We start from the raw sequence: 20,278 nt of genomic DNA on the forward strand, positions 1-20,278 counted from the left end.
AGTATTTTAGTTTTATTACAATTAAAAAAAATCCTTATTTACTATTTTAGATTTACTTAATATTTTACATATTTTTAAATTTTAGATTATTTGACATGATTTATAGTTATATTTACAACAGGTCTACAACTGTTCGGATTAATTTTTTCTTTTTTAATTTTGAAGAGAACGTATAAAATTTATAAGCTTGATAATACATACATATATATATTCTATCAGATCATCAATTCTTATTCAATTTTAGTTTTGTGTATTTTTGAAATTTGAAAAACGCAAAATTAAATTTCAACATCTTGACTTGTGATTTATTCATGCCGGAAACTGTTTAAAGGGGAAATTCACTTTCTAATATCAATTTTAGAAAAGTGAATGATTGAATCTATAACGTGATAATTTTAGATGACGTGTCTGATATATTTCCTTTCGATAATCAGATATTGATTGTTTCCTGAAGACTGTAATTTCTTTCAAATGTGGAGTATGACGTAATTTAATATCCTGTATATTTTACTCTTCTCTGTAATAAGTCTAGCACATGTCTTGAATATATTTGAATGACTTCTACTGAAGAAATTTTAAAGTATAACTTTCTCAAATGTGATAAAAAGTTTAAAAGAAAATTTAGATTTCATGGAAATTATAATTTTATATAAATTATTTAAAGCATATTCTTTGAATGAATTTATGACAAATTAATTCAGATATTCTCATAAAAATATGAAAGTTGTTGAATCTTTAATAAAATTTATGTATTTGTAATACAAAAATTGTAAAAAAGAAAAATATATTATTTTTAGTAAGGTTATATTTAAAATTAATTTATATTTTAAAAAATAGATTTTTATGAAGTGGTTTCAGGTATACTTTACAGAGGGGTTTAGTGAAAAAGTGGTGCAAGTGACAAAAACTGTAACTTAAATGTATTAGTAATAAAATTTAATATTAGTTAAAAAATCATATTTTATTAAATTAAATAATAAATAGATATATTTACTTGCATATTACTTACATTTATATCATTCTTTCATTTTCAAATTCATACTTTTTTATATTTTTAATAAAGAAAACTGTTTTGTTACATAAGCATACCACTTTTCCATTTACCCCTTCGATTAAGATTATACAAACTAAATTGTTTCAAATATGTTTTAACTTAATGATTCTTTAATTATATTAATAATTAATATTTAAATAAAATATTATTAACAGATATATCCTGGACGTTTATTGATAACTTTATAAAAATTCTAAATAGACAAAATATATAAAGGAACAACACCGGAGTGAAAATAAATTAAAACCAACAACTGTAGTGCCTTTGACCGGTGTGCTTCTCTCCTCTTTCTCTGTAAAGCGTTTTACAGAGAAAGAGGAGAGAAGCACACCGGTCAAAGGCACTACAGTTGTTGGTTTTGATTCTAAATAGTTTTTACAAATATATTTTATTTGCTATAACTTGTAAGAATGTAATTCTTAAGATTTTAATAAATAATATAAATACAAGCTTTATAAATAATCGAAAAAAATTAATCAAGAAAAGTTCTTCAATATTATCAAGCTGAAATAAAGCTCTGTCTTTTCCATTTGGTTTATACATATTGGTTTTATGAAATATTGTCCTCTTTAGTTGTAGAAAAGTCCTATAAATATGTTGTAGATGTATTTTAGGAAAACAAGTATTATTATTAAATTGCTTATGAATGGTATAAAAAAAAAAATTTGAAAAAGCAATAGATTGAAGTTTGTCTTCTGTTTTTAGTCATAATACAATGAAATAAGATATTATTACGGAGTAAAGGGTAGAAATATTTTCCTGAAAGGTTACATCATTCAGTTTGTATATACTGTTTATTAGAAAATGTATGATTTTCATTAAATGAAATTATTAGTTTACAGATAATACGTCAAGCAAAGATTATATTAAACAGACTTTGATCAAAACACAAAAAACAATTAAAACTAGACCTAGACATCTGCAAAAATTCTTTAATATTATTTTATTTATTTTTACACTAGTTTTCGAAATTAATTTTATAAATGAGAAATAAATTATAATACAGTAATTGAAAACAAAAAAATATATACAGTATTGTAATTTAGTAATGTTTTCGCAGAGATTCATTAAATAAAATCTTCCCATTAAAAACACAATATTAGATCTTAAACGTGTTTTTTTTCATTTATCATACTATGACATAATTCTTCTATTACAACAATTATTGCCTACTTAAAACCATAAATTTCTACATTGCTGCAATAACTCATTAATATAACTTTCAAGCCAATGTGATGCGACTACTAAAAAGAAAAAGCTGGGAGATTCTTATTTTCAAAGGAATTTCTAGTACTGTTTTAACAAGATTCTGGCAGTCATAACTTTTGTTGTATATGTAAAAACTTACATTTATAATCTACGCATAAAATCTTCAATTACAAAGTTTTCAGTTACTTACAAAGAATCTGTGTATTGTTTTTGCATTCTCTGTTTGCATGTGAAATATTTTGTGTACATTTAAAGATAAAATTTTTGAACGTTCTCGGAAATAATCCTGTTATCAAGAGAAAACTGCTGTCAGTTATTTGCGCTTGGAACAAAGTGGAGGACGTTTGAAGTGAAAAGAAAAATTAATCGATTTATTTGCGCAAAATTTTAAAATAACATCAATAATTTTCGTCACTGTTTATTGGATTATTTATTTATTTAGATCATTCTACTTAACGTTTTTAGTATAAACTAAACAGTAGCTTATTGGATTGCCCACTTTGCACGTGAGGCACATTCCTTAGGGGCCGTGTCACGGGATCCGGAAATTGAAAAAAAAAACTATTTTACCTTTTTAATAGAATTATTTATAAATTTGATATACAATTTCTACAATTAGACCATTCAATCTTCTGTGCCCAGGACCTGAAAGGTCTTAATTCGCCGTTGAAATTAAACAGTGGTCGGTCAAACGGCGTACGAGATTAAGACGTCAGCCTATTACTCTGTGGGATTCAGGATGAAATCAGAGGAAAAAGCCCAGGAATTTTTCGTGGATGGACATGTCCCAGATATTTCGAGGCTCATCCCTTACCACTCGTCCGCCCACATTGTGAGCCTCAAAATCCACGATGGGCTTGGAAAAAGCAAGTGCCAACAAGGCGAAGAGTTTTAAAAAATCAAATTAAACAATTGATACTATAAAATAATTAATTAAATGATATTTTTTATTTTCATACGTTTAAAATTGTATGAATATCTTAATATTACAATAACATAAATTTCTTAAATTGTTAAATCTGTCATCAGTTATTATTATTTTCATTTTATTTGTTTATTTACTCTTTATAGTTCTATTGAAGTGAAAACTAAACTTGCATTCGTTTTGTCAGAATGGAGTACACTATTACGTCAATCTGACGTCATTTTACATTTCCCTATTACAAAAAATATGCGAAAAACTTCAAACTTGCGTAAAAGAGTACATTATTCTGACGAAATAAATGCCCTTTAAGGTATTCCAATTATTATTGTTATTACTAGCTTTATTTTCCGTTATTAATATTTACATTATATTGTTCGTTCTCTCCATGTTTATCTAATAATATAGTCATATCTCATTAAAATTTATTAAAAATATTCAAAATTTTTGGTTAAACCTGTACTATATTTGTTGAAATAAATCTGAATAAATTTGTTGTATTGGAATGCTTATTAAGTTAGTAGTGATCTCATATTTATTGAATGCTGCATAAACCCTTGCGACATATCGATTTGTAACGGATCAAAACGAATAAAATTATAAATAAAATATTCAATATTACTTAAAAACATTTATAATTATATTAAATGTAAGTAAAAGTCCACATTAAAAACTAAATAAAATATTAATTTCTCAATTTATTATTGTTTAATTGGTAAATTTTAGCTTAATTTTTGTTAAAAATATTTTTAAAACTAATAAAATTTTTAACATTAAAAATAAAAAATGATTAAAATTTTAATGAAATATATAGAATATTAAATAAAAATATATAATAGTTTCTATATTAAAGTAAATGTACAGTACCTATATAGAAAATTTATAGATAAGATTTTTAATATAAAATAGTCTAAATTAAAGTATTTTGTATTAAAAGAATTTATTTTTTATTGACTAATCTTTTATGTTAAAATATAATAATTTTAAAATTTTATATATTAAAATAGAAATTGGATATGTTAGTATCATAGATTTAAAAATTAAAATGAAATTGGTTTTGTTTCAATTTTGAAAATAGATGTAGATCTTGAAATAGCATGTTGTTTCTCTTCAGTTTCTTTCTACTAACGGAAGATTAAAATTAAAAAATAAAAAAAGAATTGATTTTGTCATAAGATACGTAGACGATATCTCTATGTAATATAATTCTAGATATCTGTATAATGATATTTCTACACTCTAAAGTAATAAAATAATTTTTTTTTATTTTGCAAATCGATAGAAGTTTCTTCTTGGAAAAAATAAAATTATTCAAATTATATCATTTTATATATGTTATACATTATAATTTTTTTATTGAATTTTAAATTAGAATATTACAAAAGATATTTTAAAGAACTTCCTACATAAAGATATTTTTTAGTTTATTTTATACAATGAAAGATAAAAGAAATTTTAGGCCTTAGGCAACAGTTGAGATACGAGCCACAAAACAAGTCAATAATATTATTTTTGTTATATTTACTACTGGACTCTGTTGGAGAAGATCCGAATGTTACTATGTTCACATTGTTCACTTTACACTTAAAATCTGATTTATTTATATGTGAATTTGCAAATCGATTTAAGGGGCCCCTGTGAGATCCGTACTCTAGACAATTCCTACTGTCTATAAGTTGCTTATAAATTTTATACAAAATTCGTAAACAATGAATGTTTTACTTAATTAATTATGAAATATGTTTGATAAATTAAGCAAATTTAAAACACTTTTTATCATCAGCAAACTTAAAAACTTTGACTTCCAAGATCTAAATTAAATAGGATTAATATTTTAGAGATAGAAAAAATAATGAGGATGCAATTGACGTTTGTGTTCTAGAATTATAACTTATTAACTTGAAAGTGATTAATAATACACTACTATTTTATAGATATTTATATTACAAACATCAAAGGAAAAAAATGCAAATAAGATAATTTATTAAGTTGATATGATTTAATATAACATTTAAATTAATAAATCATTTGTTAGAGAAAGTCAAAATGTATATAAATAACAAAAACATTAATGTTTCTACTCAAACCAAGAGACATTGATGTAATATAGGACAGAAAAAAAAGAATAACGATTTCAGGAAGAAAAGATACGTATAATGATGACAGACATTTGAAGTATGACATAAAGAAGCGATTTATTTTACATGGTAATCCATTATTAAATGGTTTATTTATCTAGTAAAACAATTGTTTCCTTACATACCCACTATTTGATAACAAATATTTGAGTGCTTAGTATATACTGTACGTTTGAAAACATATTTCACATTTATCATATTAACTTCAAAGCTTTTAAAATTTTATTTTTATCATAAATTTTTAAAAAATTATATAAGTTTTATTAGATTTTTATGTAAGAAATATATTTTCGAATGTACTTTAGAATTCTTGGATAGAATTTTTTTTGTATTTTACTGTAGCAAATACATTTTTATAAATTGAGTTAAATTATATAATATCTTTATTTTTCTATAGGCTACTAATTAAACATTAAATAATATTTTGTATGAAAGTCGTTTGCTTGACAGTAATTCTGAAATTATTTTTTTGTTAAGTATAAAAATCTACTTAAGTCATTTAAATTTTTATTTTGAATAAAATCTAGAATAATAACAACTTTCGATTTTCAAACAACCAATTGATTTATTTTAATTATAAATATTTTAAATTATTACTTCTAAAACAATAATTAAAACGAAATTAATTAATAATTAGACTAGAGTTAAAGATCGTCGTCTTTGTTATTTCTCAAGATAATATTTAATTATACTTAAAATTTTCTAAGTTTGTTTTTTTAAAAATTTGAAAATAAATAATTTTATTAAATATTAGAATTTAAATTTAAAAATTTATTGTTTGAAAATGTTGATTTAAACGCATTTAAATAAACATTTTCAATCATTAAATTCATTCAACATTATTTAAAATGCTTGCATTTAATATTTATTCATAACTGAAATTAATTGAAATTAATTTCGAAGATAATGAATTAAACATTTTAAATATTTAAAAATAAAAATTGAAAATTTGTTAATTACTTAAGGAATTATTATTTTTTTCAATATAAATAACATTCTGTCTTACAAAATCAACTAATAAATGTGAAAGCAGTAAAACAAATTGAAAATTAATTATGCATTACTGAAAGAAATTCCGAATTGAATGATTGTAAGAAAAATTTCTATCGTTTTAAATTGATTGACTTAAAATTCTTAAAATTTTATTTTCCAAGGGAAAAAGAAAAACACGAACTTAAATTTCAAATCTTTTTATATATTTTTTTATGTTATTACGCGAAAATCTATCAAATTTTCTGCTTGATTAAACATAATAAGTAAGCTCACATTAATGAGATTTTATATTTTTATGACTATTTTAATATAAATTTTTAATATTTTTTTAATATAGAGAATACAGAAGATGCCGAGGTAAATGAAATTCAAGAAAAATATTCTGTAAGTAGATTTACTGGAAAATAAATATATTATGACATAAAATTATTCATAAAATGTAATGAGACTTACATTCGATTTGATGAATATGGTTCAATATAATTTATGTTGAACACGTGTATTGCATGTAACACGCGTTCGTTCAACGATATCAATGCAGAAAAGACAAAATTTTGTTCTCTTTCACTTTTATGACATTTTGATGTAAATTTATTCTTTTTTCAAGGATACGAAGTCGAAAGATCAATTTTTATTCGGTACTCAACACGAATATGTTTATTTCAATTGTATGACTGTACTTCGATGGAATTTCTTGTTATTTTTTATTATTATTATTTTTTTAAATACGAGACGTACTTTTACAAAAACATTTGATTAAAGTAAAAAATCTTTTTGAATAATCTCCGTAGCATATTTGAATTAAATCTTAATTTCCTTTTATTTTTTTAAGTATTTTTTATATTAATCTTTTCCAACATCCTTAAGCATTTTTACTTGATTAGATGAAGAATAGCATCAAAAAATTTCGTAATATTAATCAATTCAGAGGGAAAGAAAAGTATTTTTTTTTTTTTACTTTTGATTTTTTCCTCTTTTTCCCTTTATGTTTGACTACTTGGATTTGTCGCTTTAGAAACAGAATGATGAATTACAAATTTAAAAATCAATAAATCATTAATGCCACCTGTCTATTTAACTTTCTTTGGAGTATTTTTATTACATTCTCTTTAATAATGACTTCACAGCACCATGAGAGTGAACCATTAACGATTATGATACGACACATTAAATGTTTCAGAAAAAAAAGAAAAAGAAAAACTTATGCCACTTAACAGCGTATATATATATATATATATATATATATTGTTTTAGATTGGTGAACTTTGCCGAATATGTTTTAGAAAATAATTTTAAAAATAAAACTTTAATGCTTTAAACTAGAAATCTCTTAATTTCCTGTTCAAAGATCGCAATTAAATTGATTCTGTTTAATAATTAAGTGAGAAAGCTTGTTCTGTGAGAAAATGTTGGTTGAAGAGTTCTCTAAAAGTAATAGTTTTAATATTTAAACGAAAAGATACTTTAAATAATGTAGCTAAGATTCAGAATTATTCTTTGAATTAACTTCAGAGTTTTATTCTGTTTTTCTTTTGAATTTTTAACTGAAGTATCTGAGCTTTCATACTAATTGCTTATGCCTTCGAGTCAGATCTGTATCGTCCGCTTCTATACATTTTACTTTAAAAGATTTTACTCATAGGCTAATTGAGTTTGTTTAAAATCCAACAGGAAGTTTAAGCTTGATAAAAGGAAGAAAAATAAAATTTTTCTTTAGTCAAATAGTCCATTAGTTAAATAAAAACTATAGGCCTATATACTGTGTGTAAATTTCTTAGTTAAAAACTTTTAAAAATGAATTATTTAAACCCTTTCTATAATTAAAGAATTAACTTTGGATCCGATTAATTAAATAAATATTTTAAAAGGATTAAATATACCAAACAGATTTTATCACGTAAAATATTTGCTATAAAATTTTTATAATTTATACGTAAATATAATTTTACGCTAAAATTAACATTTACAAATATAAAAATTTATATAAAAATTAATTTTTAAAGCATCTAAAACTAAAGAATAGTAATCTGTTTTAAATCCATGAAATTATTCTTTAATTTTTATTGCATGCAAAGACGATGTTCCTTGAATAATCAATGTCTCTCCTTTAACAAAGTAATTTAATTTAGAAAATAAAAATGACAAATTTTGAATTATTACTTAAAATCTAAGGAATTATCTAATTTAATCTTCGTAGCGAAAATTTGCACTTCTAAAACTGTACTTATGGAACAAAGATTAAATATTTTAATCTTTTAAATTAATGTAAAACATTCTATCTAAAATTTAAATTCAAAAATTGCATTTAGCGTTAAGATTGTTATATTGATAAAAATTAATTTTTAATTTAAATCTACATTCATTCCCTAAAGATATAACTCAATTATGAAATTGTGTTAATTAAATCCTTTTAAATAAACTTTATTGAATATTTACAATTCGAAACATTGTAGGAACAATTAAATGAATCCTGGACGATTGCGAGAACTCCATGTCTTTCTGGTACCATCTGCTGCACATTTGTGTCACATAAAAAAGACGGGAATTATTCTTTGTTACATTCGAATAAAGAAGGATGCAAGGTAAAATCACTTTATAATATAGAATCTATAGGTTCTATAAAATATTGTATAAATTACTGTTGACAATTTAATTGTAAATCATACGTTTCATCTGATGTCATGTTGATAGGTGATCCTGTTAGTATCCAAAAGTAAAACGACAACTACACATATTATATCGACAGATCCTGTAGATATGAATCCTTCTAGTTATGCTATATTGAAGTAAGTAATTTCATTCTTATGTCTTGACCATCTGTTACTATTGTTTCTTTAATAAATCATAAAAAAATAATAATGTATTTTATTACTCTTTATGATTTATTTTTTTTAACTCGTATATATATATACACGAGTTAAATATATATATATATATATGAGATAAAAAATAACTCATAAAGAGTAATAATATATATATATATATATATATATATATATATATATAAGTTAAGTTAAGTATAGATTTAATTAATACGTCGTTATATCTTTAAAAATAAATTGTATATATTAAGAAAGCACTTTTAAAATTTATTCAAAAATCCTGTAATGTAAGATTAAATATTTATTCTGCATAATAGCCTATAATATATCTGTGCATGAATTTTCAATAAACATGTAAATGAATTTTAGTACAATAGTAATTATATTAAACGAATAATTACAATTCAATTAATTACAACTACAATATACAAGGATTCATAAATTTAAAATTTAAATGTAATTAAGTGATTAAATAACTTCATTTCATGTTATGAACGTTGTACCGATAATAAAAAAAAACTAATTAGAAGTTATTAGCTTTTACTAAATTAACATTTGCTATTAAATTTGACGATAAATGCATTATTATAATATATATAGTTTGCTAGAATTTGAATTTTTTTTTCCTCTCAAGGTAGTGGCTCTTACCTAAATGCACCATTCTCGAGGGTGAGGGACTTCTTTTCTGGAGATAAAGTTTTTTTCTTTCTTTGATTTTTTTTATAATTTATTTTATTTTTTCATTGAAAATTGAGTCTTTTTAAATGAACTCTTATCTAAAGATATAATAATACCAAAGTTAAATTTATAATGATGTATTTTTTCCTGCTATAAATCCATAACTTACATCAAAACGTTTCTATATTAATAAGTGGTATTAAAAATTACTGTTTTAAGGTTTATTTACTTTTCCAAAACTCCTTTAACCTTAAACAATCGATGAAAAAATACAATAAATAATTCTAAATTGCTTTAAACGCTTAGAAATATATAATTTAATAGGGATATATTAATTGTTTTGCAAATAAAAAAGTTTGCAATAATAAATTGCAAATTGTTTTATTTGTAAATTTGCAGTAATAAACCAAAAATAAAAATTTATTTTCAGAATTGCATAAAATAAATTTTTATTGTCGATTTTAGTTTGAGACGTGATTTCTAATCAAAAGTTAATTTAAAGCTAATTGTTATTAGAAGCTACTAAATAATTCAAATATTATATCAGATATTTATAGTTTGAAGTTTATATTTTTATAAATATTTAAATTAAAATAATTCTATAACCTATTTTTAATACTAATGACTTCATAAATACTTTAAAATTAGTTTATAAAGCTGTAAAAACTAAAATTTTTAAATAAAAGTAATTTAATTTGAAATGCTTTGGTAATAAATATATTGCATAATTAACAAATTAAAACAATTTTTAAGCTTATGGCTCTTTTTGGGAAACTTATAATGTTTAAAAAAATTAATATATTCTTAAAATATGACGATAATACAAAAAATAATGGGATTTCATAATAATAAATTTAGAAAGATTTTATGATTAAAATAACATGGAGTTTTCTGTGTGTTTAATTTTTTACAAGGATCGTAATTGTTTTCTTTTTCATTAATTTCATTAACTTTAAGAACTTTAAGCTAAATTTTCGAATATTTGAGTTATATGTAGTATTCAAACTCCTAAAATATACACATTAAGCAAAAGTTTAAAATAAACACCAGATAACAACGAATTAAATCTAGTTTCATTCATCTGAATGGAAGTCCTGGTAAAGTCGACAATTGAAGATAAATAGAGATAGGTGAAGCCTTACTAATCTGCATTTAAATAGGTATAAAGCTAGTGATACTTTAGTAATGTTTAATATAAATGATGGAACTATTGTATCAAGATAATTACTTCTAATTTGTACGAAGTGCCTACGGATTTTGGAATTTATATTTCAAAATTCCTAGGTACTTTATACAAATTAGGACTTAGGCAGTGAAACTAATTGTGTATTTTGAGTTGTTAATGAAATTAAACAAAATTATAAGTATGTAATAGTTTGCCGAGATCGATAAACGTTAGGCAACCGTTTCATTCTGATGAGGTCTTTGAAGTAAACCGACATGTTATTAAGTGGTGTTATGTAGTTTTGAAACGGAAAAGTTCAGATTAAGTTACGAAACAAAGAGAAAGGAGAAGTTTTAAGAATTTTTATTCTCTGTTTCGTTTGTACAGACTCACAATTGAATTTTATCCTTTAAAATCTCAATATAATCCAGTATTTCTTTTACTCTTCTGATTGGTAGTAATTGAATATAGCCTACTACAGTGACGAAGTTTGTAAAAAGTTTGTTTTCTGAAGAACGTGTTTACCATGTACAAAATTAATATAAATTTATAATTTGCACCGGTACTTACTACATTAAAAAACAAATTTAAAAAGCTAATGTGTAATGTAATACTGTACTGTAGTATCTACAGCCTATATAAGTCGAACAGATATGACGTAATATCTATAAAAACTGTGGAAAAATAAATTTAAAAATATATTTTAGAAAATTGCTTTTTGGTTTCTTTTCTTTCTGAAGTAGAAATAAATATATATATAACTTTATAGTATAAAATACAAACTTAAGATTGTAATGACTTTTTGTTTGCAAAACTTAGCATTAAATCGATAGACATAAAATGGAGATATGTTGGTTCATATTTCATCGTTTGTTTAACTTGAAACCAATGTTGCAGGTTTTACAGTTATGCAAGTAATAAATTTATTTTATTTGTATTTTCAAATTGAGATAAAGACAACAGTGATAAGTTTATGTATAAGTATGAAACATAGACTCACATTGGTATCAAATTTATACGAATTGGTATAAACTTGTGAAATTACTCCAGGGAGTTGAAAGTCATCGAAATAATAACTTTTCGACATTACTACTATTTCTTTTCGTTGTACAGTTTAAATGAATAAAAACACAATAAATTTATTCGATAATTTAATATAAGTATACCAAAGATGTAATAGATAATGTAACGTAATATAATATCTATAATAATTAATACACTTTCTAAATTAACTGGTTTATCGATCGTTTATTGGATGATTAAAATTATGTTAACACATGTCTATTGGCTTATATAATCAATAACCACCTTAAGCATGTTCTTTTTTTTTTACTTGATTGGTTAACGAAATTTACATGTTAATTAAACCACACCCTCCTCTAATCTGATTAGCTGATTTGAATTTAAAATGAACAATAAGAAGAACTGCTTGATGAAGATGTAGATTTATTTTTAAAATAAAAGTTAATTATAAAAGTAGGGTTATTTGATTAGCGCTAAGAACCAATCAATGATAAAAGGTGAATAAAATTGTTTTTAAAAGTAATTTCTCCTTTGGTCAATAAAAATTCGAAAAATGATTAGGTAAAGTAAAAATTAAAAAAGATAATAAAAATATTATTTTCGTGTTTTAATTTTCACATAAAAAGTTATTCTAATTTATTTTCATTTATTTTTTTTAGATGAGTATTTTAAAAAATGAGTGAATTTTGCTTGATTTCCTTAATATTTATTAAGTAAATCAAGCAAATAGTTACGTGTAATTTAGTGAAGAGAAATTCATCGATCATTATTGTTGTCACTCGAAATACTTGCAATTCTGCTAGTTTTATCAATAAATATACGCTCCTGTGATTCTAGACGAGTATGAGCACTGGTGATGTGAAGCATTGTGTAGACATTTTTTATTTTATTAATCTCTTTGCTATTCGCTATTTTGCAAATACGATCAAAGTTTTGCAAACTTTTTGAAGATTAAGCCATACTCTAGAAATTGTAGCAACTTTTATGATTAAATTTCATAGCGAAGAATGCGAAAGGAACAGCTAACAATTGTTGAAAATGTAAAGTAAACACTTTTATCATCAGTGAAACTCCAAAATTATGTTAGTTTATTGGAATTTTGCCAGAGAAAATGCTTATAGATATCGGTAGTGAGATAAAAGATATGAATCTTTTATTCGATAATCTAACATATACATAGTTGGTTGTTAAAAAAAGAAAATATATTTTTATTTTGAGTATCTTGTAAGAGATAAATTGTAGAAAAAAAATAATATTTAATTTCCAACTGAGGAAGTTAATATAATAAATCGATAAGGGTTAATTTTCGTCTTTTATAGACACGTGATTTCTTTATTTATTACTTCACTTAAAAATTCTAACACAAATAATCCTGATTACTACGATAATAAATAAAGCATGGATGTTATTAATTGCTTAATAAATTTTATTTTAATTTTACGGAAGAGATAAATCTTTATAACAGTGCATTTCATTCTTCGTACATTGATCATGTGATTGTTTATGGAGTAGTTTTCTCGTGAAATGACGTAAATAATTGGAAAGAATTCATCCTAAGTAATTTTTATTTTATTCATTTAGTGCATAGAATTGAGTTTAGAATTGTAATTATATAAATTTAATTGTTTTAGTTTTACATCTCGAATTGCCATATTTTAAACTTTATAGCTAACTCGGTACATGAACATGATGATATAAAAATATATAAAATAAATGTTAGAGAGATATTTTATGAGGAGAAATGAAAAAATTTTTATTTTATATTTTTTATCATACGAAAGAACTTTGTAAAAATAAATTCTGTACACTTTCCAGACTACAATTTAATAAACTGTTGTTACTACTTTATTATCATTGAGAAGAGAATTAGCTAATTATTTTTAATATTTATAGTTAAATACAGAAATTATTTCTTGTTTTGAACGAATGTCAGTTTCATTTATGCTTTACATTTATTTTGTAAAAATCTGCATCTCTTCCGTCTAATAAAGATGATTTACGATTTTAATAAAAAACGCATAAATTAAATAATAGTTTTCAGTTTAATGTTATTTTAATACTGCCATACTGTATTTATAATCATCTCTTTAATTTCAGCTTATATAATTGATATCAAGATTTTTACGAATTAATTTTATTTAACAGAAATCCCATTTTTTATTTGCTAACATGAAATTAATAATCATAATAAGACGATACCTTTAAGGCAATTACATTTGTTAGGTTATTCATAAATTGATTTTGTACAATTGTAGTTATCAATTTGAAATGGCTCTATAATTACTTTTAAAAATGCCATAAAATGGATTTAAGACGAGAAATAAGTCTTAAAAACCTATCCAAGAATTTATAAGAGTAATTAAAACAGAGGATATGAGAATGACAGAATCAGCTCAAAGAGGCCTATAGAATATCTTATCGCACTCAGTAAAAATGGAAGCATTCGAAGTTGTATAAGAGATAACGTTTACTGCACTTTTTGTGAAAGAAAAGATTAATTTTATTATAAAATTAAGCAAATATAATTTGTATAATCCTTACGTTTAATTTCGTATCTTTTCTCTTTGCTTTATCATGTTCTCTAATTTTATAGAATTTTTCAAAAGTATAATTTAATTTAAAATAATTTAGTTTAATAAACAATATAAACAAATTTAAAAATTAAATTTTTTATATTAAAGCATATTAAGTATTTAGTGTAATAAAAAAATACTGAAAAATAGAGTTTAAGAAATCGTTTCCGTAATTATGCTATTAATTTTACATATGTTATATCAATACTTACTTAACTTAAAAAGTTACCCAAAATAAAAAAAAATATCTTACAACCGTTTAGAGACTTTTTAACTTGTGTTTAATACTTTCTTATTTTTGTCTTAGTTTGCTTTTTTCCCTAGGTATAAATTTTAAAACGGAGTATGAAAAAGAATTTATTTTTTTGGCAGTGATCTATACAATGAACTATAACTTAATGTATAAATCTTGACAGAAAAACAAGAAAAGAGGAAATTACGTGGAAGGTTAAGTCTATCTGAGCATGAATGTATGAAGATTATTTTTGATGATTTTATTATTGATACTATATCAATCAAAGCATATTTTATATATAGATGGATGTGAATACAAGATCATCTGTTTATGCTTTTATATCAATTTATAATATAAATTCTATTATATATATATATATATATATATATATATATATATATATTATATATATTACCAATTTATTATTAAGAGAACTTTCTTTCAAGTAATGTTTTTGTATCCTTTCTGGCTGAAATCTGACATAATTGACAAAGATCCATTTATAAAATGGAATCTTTTTTATTTACTATTTTCTTTCATAGCTGCCGTGATTATTAGATTTTCAACATTTTGCTCTGTAAATAGTTTGGTACTGTCCAATTAGTAGAGATAGTTCTTGTTCTGAATTATTGTCTCTTTCAAGGCTTTTTCTGTGTGTTCTTTAAAAACTTTTATATCAGAGTGATTTAGAGAAGGCTTAAAAATCTAAAAATATTTCGTGGAAAAATCTTCTTTTTCGAAGAAATCTATTTTATTTATTTTTTCCTTTTTTTATAAAGTCTTTGTTCAATGGAATGAATTCTTTTATCTTATATTTTTATATAACGGTTATAGCTTTGTTGTACGTTTAAAGGACTAAGTTTTAATTATATAAGCATTTAATGTTATAATTCTGTATAAAAGAAACTTAGAAAATAGAAACTATTTATTATTAACTAGAAGAACGAAACTACAATAGAAATCTATTGTTGTTTATAGCAGTTTTAGGTGATTAAGGAAAACATTTGGGATCGTAGAAGATTTTGAACTAATCTTCTTTTTCCAACTTAACAAACAGAGAGATAACTAAAGAAGAATACTGTAAAAAACCTATAATGAGATTTCATCTATATTGAATGAAAAGAATAAATAATTTAATATTTAGAAATATTATTTTTTGAATTTTTTAAATTCCTGGTTACATCCGAAAGAACAATGTAAAAAATACAAACCTTTAGTGAGTTACATGCTCTTATGCAATTATCTAATAAATATGGTTTATTAACTGATTTCGTAATTTTCTTGTAGCATAATGAATTTAAAATACTAAGATTGAAGTTTCGATTAATTTGCAATAAGAAATATTGATTTGTACTCACAACAATGTTTTCTTTACGGGATTTTCTTACCGTTCTTTTTTAATCAGACTGTAATTTAAATTCTAAATGAAATTAGTATGCAAGCATGGTTTAGTTTAAAAAATTTAATTAAGAATTATTTTTTCTCTCTCTTTTCAGATCAAATATTTTTTCTACTAATTTTTATTTATATGGTTCCGAAAGTAGCTCAAAGAGAGAAGAACTAGCCGCTTTTATATGCGTAAGTAAATTATAATTTTTTCGAAAGAAATAATCCATTCTAATAAAGCCGATTAAATTTTTAGAAACTGTAACAAATTTACCAAAAAATAGTATATTAATTACTGTGAAAATATTAAAAAATTAAATATTAAAATAATTGCGATAAGAAGTTAAACAGCATCTAAGTAGCATTAATAAAGAAAAATGGTAATCGAAAAAACGTAATTATAAGAAAATGACAATAAAAAAACCGACGTTAATTAAATTTTATAGCAAACAAATGTGCTGGGTTTGAGAAAACAAAGAAAAATTTCTGTTGTTGTCCCTTGTCTTCCGTCAGAATGCCAAGATTCTTCAGTAAGTATTCTGCTTAAAAAAGTAATTTATGATAACAAGGAAAATATTGCTCTTAACTTGACATCCTTTGAATAATACATAGACCTAGAACTTTTTTCTTATTTGTAATATATATTCGTCCGTATCTATATACACACACATATATATATATATAATTTTTCGATTTTTATTCCTTCTGCTTCTAGCATCTCATCAATTATTTCGATAGAAAAAAACGTTATGGAAATTTCAAAACCTTCATTCTTCGTAAGACCTTTACGGAATCACACAAGCGTAAGTTTTATTCTTGTCGTGCAGCATGTTTCATTAACTTTCTACAAATAAGTGTGATTAGTGTGGACGTATAAAGAACAATTTGCTATTAAGTACCATTCCCATTTTGCTAAATGACAACTCTTGATTATCCTTAGGCGACGCATAATCGACAGTTTTCAATGTTATCATTTGAATTCGTTAACGTGGTAACATTTGTGTTTTCCCATTAGAATAGAGAGATAACGACTTAAAAAAATTCAAAAATTAGAAAATTTTTCACATTTTATAAAATTTGAATAAATAAATTTTTTCAATTAGATTTACAAAGTATTTTTAATGATAGTTAATTGTAATTACTTATATTATTAGTTCAAATTTCAGTAAATAAATTTTAAGTGTCTACAAAGTTTGAGTCTATAAGAACTTTATATTTTATATAAATTTTAAAATTATATCCGAGAAATATTCAGAAATTAACTTATTTGTAGCATTAACAGAATACTTGTTTACTAAACTCGTGATTTTCATTGTTTGAGGCTCTTCAGTTTAGCGCCACACTCGATTTAAAGCCAATTTTAAATGCAAACAAATTGAGTTAGAGAGCAGACACTATGCAAATTTTCTATGAAGTTATAGAAATTTATTTATATGCTAATTATAATTCTAAATCAATATTTAAATTAATTACTTGTATAATTTTATACATTCATTAGAAATTTTTGATAATTATAATTAAAATTTCATACTGAATATATGAGTTATGATTGAAATTTAGATTTTATTGATATTTATATGATATTAAAATAAACTTTAAACTTATTTAATTGATAAATTTGTTTATTAACAAAAATAATGTAACAACATTCAATTACATATTCTATTGTTAGAATAGTTATTTCGTGAATTAAGATATTAATGTGTTCTTACCTCATTAATCTGTATTATAACTTCCTGTTTTGCATAATTTATAATTCTATTTAAAAATAATTTATTTAAAATTATCAATTATCATCATAAGCAGCCTATTTTATAAAGACATAAAATTTTTTTTAAAAAAGTTAACACAGTTATCACCTGTTTAATTAAATAAATTTATATTTAATCTATTTTAAAAATTTAAATAAGTATTTAAATAGTTAATTAATTTTAATGAAAATTTAATTTTAAATTACAGAAAATCATTTCAATTTAAATAGTAAAAATGTATTTTCAGAAGAGAAAAACTTTGTTTTAATGGACGAAAAATCGAGTAAGAATTTATTATTATTATTAATTTTTTTTATATTTAGATAATTTTAATGCATATAGAAATTTTATTGTTGAATTATATTGATTTTTTTCCTTTAGTGCATTAGTTGAATTTTATTTTTATAAATCGTACAGTACACTTACTTACATTTATAAAAACTTTTTAATAAAAAATGAAAGTTTTGAATAAAATTGAATTAAAAAAAGAACAATTATAATGTAAAAAAGTAGATTTTAGAGTTTTTTTTCAATAAATGAAACTGCACGTGAAGGCAAACTGTTATTTTCTTAGTACCTTTGTAATAAATGTCTTAAGAAATAATTAACAAATGTAGTCATGTAAAAAGAAATAAATAAATGTTGAAATAAAAAAACCATGTAAAACATATGTAATAACAAAACTTTATGTCAAAAAAATATGAGAAGCAAAATTGAGCAAATAAATTAAACAAAATTAATATGTTAATTAGCCACGTGAAAAGATTCAAACGGCTAATTAAATTAAAGTCTTTAAGTAATTTATTTGTGTGTGTGTGTGTGTGTGTGTGTGTGTGTGTGTGTGTGTGTGTTTTATTTCTTATACGTATATATTTAAATTTTGTAAAGAACAATTTTATTTTTTACCTATTTCTTTGTCTACCTCAGCTGCTCTCACTAAAGTTATTGTAAGCGCTGACATCTGAGAGAAATGAGTATAAACGAATCGACCAGCCTTATGATTGTATGGCTTTTGATATTTGAGAGGTTTTAGTTTATAGCAATTATAGTTTGGATTGTATTTTCGTGAATACAGTTTTATACATATTGTTATTTAATATTTTCTCGGCTGTTGTATGTAAGAGGGAAAGTATGGTGATCGGTCAATAAATGCTTCCCAAGATTTTTACATTTTTTGACTCGGGACCTTAAAATGCAAAAAAGAAACTGCGAAGTTTTCTGTATATATGGATGTGTGTGTTTGTGTGGTGCATGATTTTGTTCACCTACTTTGAAGCTTAATAACTCCCGTATCGTTTCTCGAAAATTTCTGAAATTTTGCAGGGAAGCCTGTATATTCGGGGATTGATGCTATAAAATTTTGGTGGTTAAAGGTCGAGAAAGTGGGGAGATAGAGGGGAGGATATGTGTCATATCTCGAATGGAGTCGGACTTAATGAAGATTTTATTTATTATAAGGCTGCAATTTGAAGAAATTGTAGACTTATAAATTCCCACTGTCGTTCTTCCTTAATCTCGAGAACGGAGTTAGACAGATGAAAGTCGAGAACGGATAAAAAAAGCTTACGAGCAGGAGGCCCCAATTAACTTTGCAGGAACTTCTGGTATAGACCGGAAGTCACGTTATTTCAATTCAAAAATTTCCCCAGAACGGAGTTGCATATATGACTAAAATGTCACTGTTGTTGTCAGGAAAAGTATTGATATGATGTACTGTACAGGAACAAGACACTAATAATTTGATATCCATATCATATATTTTAAATTAAATAAATTAAAAATATGATTAAAAATTGCATCCAGGAATTATTATCACAATAATTTTTGTTAGCATTTATATATTTCTTATAAAATTCATATCTAGCTTCAAAATGAAGCATTTGTCACTATATAATAATTAATAAATATAAAAATGTTTTAAAATGAAATATCATAACAGATGGTAGGAATTTTAAATTATTTTTGCTCGTTGTTGGAATTTTTTAAGTTTCTTATTTAATTTATTAGAATATCGATGACAGAAAGAAACAAGAAACTGAACGTCGAACGTCGAGCGCCGCTTACAAGATAGCGGCGCTCGACGTTTGACGTTCGACGTTCACGTTTTAGAGATGAAAACTTCGGCTGCAACATCGCTAGTACTTCAAAATGGTGAACTGGCAGTTTCTTTGTTTTTTATTAACACAAATCTTATGGAATTTTAGTTTTACTAAAACGAAACAAAAGGCAACTGCTTCATTTTTTTATATATAAATATAAATTCTCATAAATCAATAAATCGATATATAGGAATTTAAAAAAAAATTTAAATAACGTTTTTATTTGTTTT

At 23.5% G+C, this 20,278-nt stretch overlaps 1 protein-coding gene across 2 annotated transcripts in view; it reads left to right on the forward strand.

Moving 5' to 3' along the window:
- The window catches only part of LOC136984311 (tubby-related protein 3-like), a 54,873-nt gene that overhangs the window by 27,492 nt on the left and 7,103 nt on the right, over positions 1 to 20,278 (forward strand). Inside the window, exons 4-10 of one of the 2 annotated variants that reach the window (XM_067281244.1) lie at positions 6,654 to 6,700; positions 8,770 to 8,898; positions 9,008 to 9,102; positions 16,309 to 16,390; positions 16,645 to 16,728; positions 16,914 to 17,001; positions 18,158 to 18,232. In XM_067281244.1, coding sequence (XP_067137345.1) covers positions 6,654 to 6,700; positions 8,770 to 8,898; positions 9,008 to 9,102; positions 16,309 to 16,390; positions 16,645 to 16,728; positions 16,914 to 17,001; positions 18,158 to 18,232 — 600 coding nt within the window. The remainder of the gene's footprint in view (positions 1 to 6,653; positions 6,701 to 8,769; positions 8,899 to 9,007; positions 9,103 to 16,308; positions 16,391 to 16,644; positions 16,729 to 16,913; positions 17,002 to 18,157; positions 18,233 to 20,278) is intronic. The other variant, XM_067281245.1, reaches the window with a different exon arrangement.

The sequence above is a fragment of the Centruroides vittatus genome, unplaced genomic scaffold, assembly GCF_030686945.1.
Source record: "Centruroides vittatus isolate TY-2023 unplaced genomic scaffold, ASM3068694v2 contig_912, whole genome shotgun sequence".
In the NCBI taxonomy this organism is placed as follows: Eukaryota; Metazoa; Arthropoda; class Arachnida; order Scorpiones; family Buthidae; genus Centruroides; species Centruroides vittatus.